This window comes from Pteropus medius, unplaced genomic scaffold, assembly GCF_902729225.1.
Source record: "Pteropus medius unplaced genomic scaffold, Ma_sr-lr_union100, whole genome shotgun sequence".
Taxonomy (NCBI): domain Eukaryota; kingdom Metazoa; phylum Chordata; class Mammalia; order Chiroptera; family Pteropodidae; genus Pteropus; species Pteropus medius.
Genome location: NW_024349225.1, coordinates 12,918,200 through 12,926,207, shown reverse-complemented (window position 1 = coordinate 12,926,207; position 8,008 = coordinate 12,918,200). Strand labels below are relative to the sequence as shown.

General features: G+C 47.0%; 1 protein-coding gene across 1 annotated transcript in view; it reads right to left on the bottom strand.

The window, feature by feature from the left end:
• Positions 1-3,370: 3,370 nt before the first annotated feature.
• The window catches only part of VAMP4 (vesicle associated membrane protein 4), a 31,498-nt gene continuing 26,860 nt past the window's right edge, over positions 3,371-8,008 (bottom strand). The window contains exon 8 of the mRNA XM_039881496.1: positions 3,371-5,317. Coding sequence (XP_039737430.1) covers positions 5,289-5,317 — 29 coding nt within the window. The 3' untranslated portion in view covers positions 3,371-5,288. The remainder of the gene's footprint in view (positions 5,318-8,008) is intronic.

The following is an 8,008-nucleotide window of genomic DNA, read 5'->3' as shown; positions in this document are numbered from 1 at the left end:
ATCCTGCTGCTCACTTGTCCTGCCAAAAGGAGCCGGAGTTCAAGGGCTTGGCGTGGTCCCACCTGGGGCAGGCGGCCGCTGCGCTCAGGTACAACTGTTCAGATTTATCGTTGGTTTTGCGCGGGTCACAGAGAGCAAGGGGGACCCTCAGGGGCAGCACTAGGACCTTGCGTATGGGTGGGCGGGCAGATGTGGGTACAACCAAACCGCCTGGTACACCGCAGCCGCCCTGCGCCCCTGAGGCTCCCTGCCCTGGGCCCCGCCCTCCCAAACTTGTAGCGATATTTCTAATGTTACCTCGCTCTCAGGCTCGTGCTTTTAATGCTTTTAGCCAATGACCTAGGTTCTAGGGAAAAAAATTTCATTGCCTTGCAGGTCACAGCTGTGAGGACTCTTAAGCGGACACAGTTGCCTCTTAATAGGGGGCAGATGGTTAGCAACAGAGGGGAGAGTTCAGAGGGGAGGCTGGGAATTCGGTGGTGTCTTCCCCACACCTTGACTTTCACGATCATCACGACCACTGCCCGTCCTTGGGGAGACGAGGGAGGGGGAAGGGGAGAGCGCCTGGCATAGGGGAGGTGCACCGGAGGGCGCTGTGACCCACCCATTACCGAGCACGTGACTGTGACCGGATGACAAGCAGAAGTTGCCTCTTGGGAGGTGTGTTCTCACGAGGGTTAAACAGGATCGTTGATTAAGCAGTGCGACTAGCCGGAAGCACCTGCTTTCTGCCAGGTTTGAATCCGGCCAGAAACGACTGATCAATTGAGAAGAGAAACAGAAGGCTTGAGATTCGTGGGTGAGCAATGAGAAGCTGCAGCCAGGGACCGACGGGCCCGAGAAAGATCTGGTACTTTTAACAAGGGCGTGGGACATAATGAGCAGGGATAAGACCAGCAACGGGGCACAGGCAGGAGGAAAACAGGTGACCCGAGACGGAACTAGCGGGCGCTGTCCGGAGGGCACTGCCCTTGGTGACGAGCTCTGTGGCCGTCTGGAAATGCGTCGTGAGCTTTTCCGTGCACTCGCGTCTGTGAGCGCAGTGCCCGGGACAGCGGAGCGTGTGCGCCACATGCCCGCGGAGACGCGTCCCCTCCAGGCGGTCGCAGACGGCGCTCGCCCCCGGCCCCCGGCGGCCGGCACACGCTTGGCCTGTGCCTGCCGGGTGTCGCCGAGCTCCCGCGTACCGCGGGCCCCCCGGGTTCTGCGCTCGTGTCCATGTCGAGGCGTCTACAACAGCAGGGGTGCCGACGGCCCCAGGAGGCCACACTGTCCATTAGAACCAGACCTCGCCCTTCGCGCAGAAAGGCGACAGCACTCAGAGAACAAGAATGGCCTCGGGACGCGGTCGTGCCCTTTCCCGGGGGACCCCGCGACAGGCTGACGGTGCGGACTCAGAGCGGGGACGGCGCAGCCCGAGGTCGCCGTCTCGCGGGGGCTCAGGCCGTGGCATCCGCCGTCAGGCAGGTGCGCTGGGAGGACGCGCGCGCCGGGAAGTGAAATCAAAGGTTCCGCGCAGCATCTTCTCGGTTCTGCTCAAACGAAGCACGTCCGCATGCGCGAGTCACACAATACAACCGCGATTTTCGCGGGTCTGCTGATGAGACAGAAGCCCCTGTGTCTGCATTCGAAACTGGCACTGCATAATATACGACGAATGGCAAGATTCATTCTGCCAATTAAAAATTAAAATTTTTCTTAGAATGATTACTCCCTCCTACTATGCATTTAAAAATGGTTTTTATTGTGGGAAAATATACATTTTAAGTGTACAGCTCAGTGGCATTAAGGAGAGTCACGCTGTTGTGCAACCAGCACCTCATCTAGTTCAGAACTTTTTGTCTTACAAAACTGAAGTTCTGGACCCATTAGAAAGGCAACTCCCCAACCTCCCAACCTCCCAACCTCCCGGGGCCTGACAACCATTTACTACTCTGGGTACTTCACATAAACAGAACCAGAACATCTTTTGTGACTGGCTTGGTTCGCTTAACATAATGTCCCCAAGCTTCAGCCATGTTGGATAGCATGCGTCAGAATCTCCTTCCTTTTCAAAGCGCATAATATTCTGTTGTGTGTACACACCACATTTTATTTGCTCATCTTTCGATGGACGCCTGGGTCACTTCTACCTGTTGGCTATTGTGAATGCCGCTGCTGTGAACGTGGGTGTACAAATACCAGTTCGAGGTCCTGCTTTCGATTCTTTTGGGTCTATACCCAGAAGTAGAGTTGCTGGATCACGTGGTAGTTCCATTTTCAATTTCTTTCAGGAACGGCCACCCTATTTTCCACAGCTGCAGCAGTTTTACGTTCCCGCCGTGAAAACACACATTCTCTTTTTTGGACAGTAGCCCTGCTAACGGGTGTAAGGTGGTGTCTCACCGGTTTTCATTGCCCTAACGGTTATTGATGTTGGCCCTATTCTACTTTATAACTAATAAGAATATTTTAAAGGAAACACTGTATAAGTTAGTACTTTAACATCACTTCCTCCTTGCTTTTTAAACAAGTCGCCCCGTGTTTTCATTCTGCATTGGGTTCTGGAAATTTTGTCGCCAGTGCTGTGGATGGGAAAGGATAACTGAGAAGATGGGCTGGGCAGAGACTTGATAATCCAGGCTCACGGCCCTTCCTTGCAAGGAGGCATCGATCACCTGAGCGTGAATTTACGCATCTCCTCCCGCCTGCACCCCTCCCACGTCACCGGAGGTGACCATTTTCAGCCGTTGCACTGTTTCGCAAGATGGCCCATTTTCGAAACTGAAACTTTCATCAGCAAACGCCCAAGTTTATACCATCGGAGAGCAATGTGCAGTGAGCTCTGTCACCGCAGAGGTGCCAAAGGCCATAGCTATTAATGGGTCACAAATGGAAGGAAGAGCTAATTAATGAGCCTTAGAATCACCGAATTCCTGCAGAGCAATAGGCTCCCGGAAGTGAACAAATCATAAATCATGTTGCAGGCGTTAAAACGGTGACCTGATTTCACCAGGTATCAACCAGTATTTATAAAGCTACTTGAATTTTTCTGTTAATCTTCATTGTTAAATAATGATAGTTTTCTGATGGTGGTAAAACTTCGTTTTTCAAGTGCGAGATCTGAGCTGAATGAGAAAAGGAAAGGGAGGGAGGAAGGTAGGCCTGGCATCTAATGCGCGACCTGTTTCTTTTGGTTTTGATTGTAAGAAGGTTTGTGTCTATAAAGCTGCCACAATGAAGCCCATAAACATGCTGTTTTAAGGGTGTCAGGACTAAGAAGACCGAGAACGATGGAACGACAAGCTAAGCGAGAGCGAGGCTCTAACGGACGCCAGCGCTCCCGCGGCAGCATCTGAAATACGAAGAGAAATGCACGTACGCGATACTGTCACATAAATGCTTCCTTTATTCGTGGTTGAAATTTTAAAAAATAACTTTGTATTTCTTTAAAAGTAGCATCCTTTATTAAAAGAAACACTGGGAATACGGATTCTCTCTGAGAAATCATCTTCATCTTCACTGACAGGTATCATGGAGAAACCAGATTTCTATATCAACTAATAGAAAATTAACCAATCCCCCTAAAAAGGACATACATAAATATGTTAGGACTGATTCTGTACAATCAGTTTAACTACTTCGAGTCCTGAACTGTATTAGCGACTGAAATTCTAAAACCACTCGTTTTCCTAGGCATCCTATTTTGTCAAAAGATTTAGTATTTATGATGTTATTTACATGGACCTTTACAGAGTGGGGAGAACAGACAACACTCTTTAAATGTTCTTAGTGAACTATACAAGTTAGCAATTAATTTTCATAATTTGCCAAGTGCCTTGAGTATCCCTTAATCTGCTTCCTCCCTTCAAATTTCTTTCCATTTTAAACAGAACAGTTTTGCCTCTTAGTGCTAATCCCACAGGATTAAGAAAAAAGATTGTTTCATACATTTGGAATGAAAATGACCGAAGAAATAAAACATATACAGGACCACACCTCCTCACCCCCTTTAAAAACTGGTATTTTCTATTCACCCTATTTCGAATTTAGAATTACCTTTATTTGTCAAGGTGTCCACGTGCATAAGTTTCTGCGTTTTGTTCTGAAAGCTTCCCTCACACATTAGAGGACTATGTAGTTCCACTCTGACTTGCTTAAATACCACAAGAAGGCCAGCACATTTTATTTTATTTTTTCCAAATTTCTTTTTCTCTTTTGGGGCGGCCTGTATGTTGGATCTGGCACATTTTAACGCTAACACCTCATTACTGTTATGAAAACGGACTGAGATTAACGGTGATGGATGACGACGACCTAGGCTCCTGACTTGTCATAGACATTACTGGTGAATCTGACGCTTGATCGATGCACAGGCATCTCCCAGGGATCGTCGGAGAAGGCAAAACGAGCCAATTCTAAGCAGATGGTTTTGCTTAGCACTTTCGGCACTTCTGGTGCAAGGGTTAGTTGAAGTTAAAGAAGAAGCGACCAGCAGAAACAAGGGAATGAGTTACCCGTGGGTTTCAATGACTCTCCCTAGGACCGGCCCCTCCCACAGGAGGCTAACTGACAAGAGCTGGACCCTGACTTGTGGCAAGATGCTGGTCATTTTCAAAACTCCGATGACGTGCTCCAGTAATTTTATTATCTCCAGTTTTATGGTGCCATGAGCTTTTCACAGTGTTTAAATTTCTCATTTCCATAATTTGAATGCCAAAAAATTACTACACATTCCCTTATATGGTCAAAAATAGGTTTACTGGAATGTTTTTAGTTATAGCTGAAAGCAGCAACATTTACAACACTTAGTTTTTGTTACACCCATAAACATGTGGAAATTGCTTGCAAAGCAACTGTAACACGACAAGAATCTTACAAATAGTGGTGGAATGATTATGCCTCTCTTTTAGCATAATGATCTAGTACTCTCTATAAGCTTCTGACTCCTGCCTCAATGCAAGAATGCAAGTCCTTATGTCATTAAATAATGGTATGAGATATCGTTATCAGTGTTTAACTACGGACACAAATAATGATCTGGCAAGTACGTAGTTTCAAATTAGATCCTTGGAATATGGCGAAATAGAGGCTGGTTGTCTTGCCCTAAATGTAATTATTAAAAGCACATTTTGCTAGAAGGGAAGAAGATAATGGACATTCTCAATGCTCCAATTTGAAGTGCTACTTGCCTCTTAGTTTCTTGAAAAAGAAGTTTTGAAAGTTATATACATGGGTTTCGTTTAAATTACGCAGCAACCTTTTATTACTGTCCCAGACTCTGTTTAATGACGATCTCTGTCCTCAAATCAAGTGCGGTATTTCACAACTATAACAACTGCAAGAGAAAAGAATGAAAAAGGAATATGTCAAAAATCAGATTCCCATGGAATGTGAGAAACTATTTCTAAATGCAGCGCGTCCACGTCTGGAAGCAGATGATGAGGACTGAACTTCTGGCTGAGAGGATGGCTAACAAATGGAAAAGAATAAGCAAAAATAACCCAAAACAACCTAAATGTCTAACGTTGGCATTCTGATCGAATCGATTATGGCATAACCTTAGCATATAGCTGCTAAAGTATTGTAAAGATATTTAATACCATGGGAAAATATTTATAAGTATGCATATAATCTTAGTTTTTGAAAAACATGTTTACATATTATTAGGAAAAGACTTGAAATATATACAATAATTATATTAACAGTAGCTAGCTCTGTGGTAAGATTACAGTTGAACTGTATTTTCTTATGCTATTCTACATTTTCCAAATTATCCACTGACAAGGAGAAAATTCTGAGATGTTCTAAATTACAGCAGGCGGGAGGGCAGAAGGGAGAGACAGGTGAGGTTCACTGGTTAACAGGTGTTGGTGGTTCCGACCTGGTCCTTTTCTGGCTAGCATTTGGCTCAACAAACCCTTTCTTTCTGAGGAGCTTTAAGCTGTGAAAGTTTGTTTAGCGTATCTTGTCAGAAGCAGTATTCTACCTTCAAAGGAGCAGAAAAGGGTGCGTGTGGCACACACAGCAGTCACACTGTGGCTCATCGGGCCAAGATGAGGATCCTGTCATTGGCCTCTCTGAACCCTTGGATCGTGCACCCACACCTTGTGGCTGATGTGCATGCTTTACTGGGCCAGGGAGGGTAACCCTTCAACCGAAAATGCGTGAAGCCATCTAGGACATTTGGCATCTGTGCCATGGGAGGGGGTATCCTTCTCGTGTTGGGTACCATGTTTGACTGTCCATAGGAAGCTGCCCAAGGCAGGGGACACTGGTGCCAGGCAGGGGTTCCCTCATCTGAATGGTGAGTTACTGAGGGGACGCCCTCAAGTCGGGTTTATTATTATTCTGTTATTCACCAGTACCTGTTTGTTTTTGACTTATTTTTCTGAGGTAACTGAGCTTATAGTGACATCTTGTGGCCATTCTATGTAATTACAGTCTGGATTTTCACTGTTGGTCGAACAATGCTATTAGCTTAGCTCTGGAATTACGTGACGGTGACTTTCACTCCGGAGAGACCACTGCTCCTTCTGGCCCTCTCATGGGTGTTTCCAGGCGGCTAGAAGCCTTTGCAGAAGTGTCTGGACTCACTGTCCAAGATATGTGGCTGTCTCACAGGGCCCCCAACAGAAAAACATTCCCCTACCCCAGTTTCAGGATTAGAAGGAACATTTCTGGTGCGTCTGGGAGGTACAGCCCAGTACCTGGAGCCTGCCTGAATACCGTGTGGTGCTCAGGTCCCCCCGAGACACGTATGCAGGCAGCCACTGATCCACTAGGAGACAGCTCCCATAAAAGCAGCAGTTTTCAGACCCAAAACGATTTCTTGGCCTCCGTGGATCAAGAACAAAACTTTTGAATCACGGGGAGTCAAAACTTCACACTCCCCCTTCCTTCACACACTTCAGGAACCCCGGCTGGTGTTGTACATATAAGAATTATGGGGCTAGATCGTGCCTGTTTTTGTCTAAAATGGTTGCCTAACTAAAGTTGACATGTCTTTGCAATTCCCTGAATAGGACACTTGTGATTTGACATAGTTAATCTTTTTACAGTCTCATTAATTAGACTGTAAATTAGAGGTTAAATGCAGTGCAATTAAGATGAGTTTATTTTACACGGAAGCCCGGCTAGTTATATGTGCGCACACTCTGGTCACACACTCTGGTCCCTCCTCCTGTGCCTTCTTAACGAAATGGACCGAGTTAGCCCAAATCACTTAAAACTCTCGGGGCCACTAAGTAAGTTTTAAGTCCACATCAAGGGCCCCCCTTAAAGAGAGAATTCCACACCTCTCAGGGACAACGGGGACAGGGCGGAGATGCACTGACATGTAGAAGCTTCTAAAAGACAAACTGACTTTAAAACCGGCTCTAAAAGGATCCCTAGAGAAACTTAGGCCATCTGAGCAGGTGCTTCAAGACGTCTCACTCTTTCTCCTGCCTGAATCCTGATGGGATATTCCAAAGAATTAAAAAACTCTATACTCAAAAATGTGGTAAAGGCGGAAGCTGGGTTTTCAGGGTTTAATCGCATTTTCAGCCTCCTGAACTGTGAGCTGCTCTCCCTGGTGCTGACGTGGCGGGAGGCCGCGGAGCTGCTGCTGCGTGAGGGGCGTTTCCCCTAAGCAGACCTTTTTCACCTGCGGCCGGTTACCTGGGAGGGGAGCAACTCGTGCTTGCTACCACCCAGGAAAGAGCCTTGTTCTTTCAGGAGTGGCTTTGCAGACGGTGCCCCAGGGTGGGCAGCTGGCGGAGATCGGCCCCTGTGTGCACTCACTTTGCTGCAGGCTCTTTTATTTCCGTTCCTGACTCAGAAATCCTACAGACCTGCCGTCTGCGCTGGCCTCTGGCCTCTGCGGACAGATGGGCCTGTGGGTCTCACCAGACCCGTGTCTAGTAAACACGCTTCACTGTGGGTCACGTGCACACGAGGTAAAAGCTATCATTGAGGGATGGTTTGAAGCCAAAGCCACAAACTGGTGAACAAAGGTCAAGTGTTTAAGAGTTGTTAGGACACTTGT